Here is a 343-nt window from a genome sequence, read left to right on the forward strand (position 1 = left end):
GTCACGGTCACGGTCACCGGGCCGCCCTCCGCGCCCGCTCCCGCGCCGCCCGCGCCCGCGGCGCCTGCCCCTGGGACCCTGTCCAAGGAGGCCGCGGCCTCCAACACCAACACGCTCAACAGGAAGACCACGCCGGTGTAGGCGCGCGCCCTCGCGGGGAGCCTAGGGGGCGTGTCCGGGGCGCGTGCGCGGGCGCGCGTGCAACGAGGCTGCCGGCTCGGGGCGTCCCCCCGACGGCCGTCCCCGCGTGAGCGCGCTGGACACTGCTGGGCCTGCCCCCTCCCCGCGCCCCCCTTCCCCCTCCCCCCGGGGGGCGTGGGGAGCCCCGTCACCCTCCCAAAGC

General features: G+C 79.6%; 1 protein-coding gene across 1 annotated transcript in view; it reads left to right on the plus strand.

Moving 5' to 3' along the window:
* Cacng8 (calcium voltage-gated channel auxiliary subunit gamma 8) overlaps positions 1-141 on the plus strand; it is a gene marked incomplete at its 5' end in the record, with an annotated part of 24,955 nt that extends 24,814 nt beyond the window's left edge. The window contains 1 exon segment of the mRNA XM_029560907.1: positions 1-141. This exon segment is cut by the window's left edge and continues 97 nt beyond it. Within this exon segment, the coding sequence (XP_029416767.1) occupies positions 1-141 (141 nt within the window).
* Positions 142-343: the final 202 nt, after the last annotated feature.

The sequence above is a fragment of the Nannospalax galili genome, unplaced genomic scaffold (assembly GCF_000622305.1).
Source record: "Nannospalax galili isolate Female #2095 unplaced genomic scaffold, S.galili_v1.0 scaffold632, whole genome shotgun sequence".
NCBI classification, from domain to species: Eukaryota; Metazoa; Chordata; class Mammalia; order Rodentia; family Spalacidae; genus Nannospalax; species Nannospalax galili.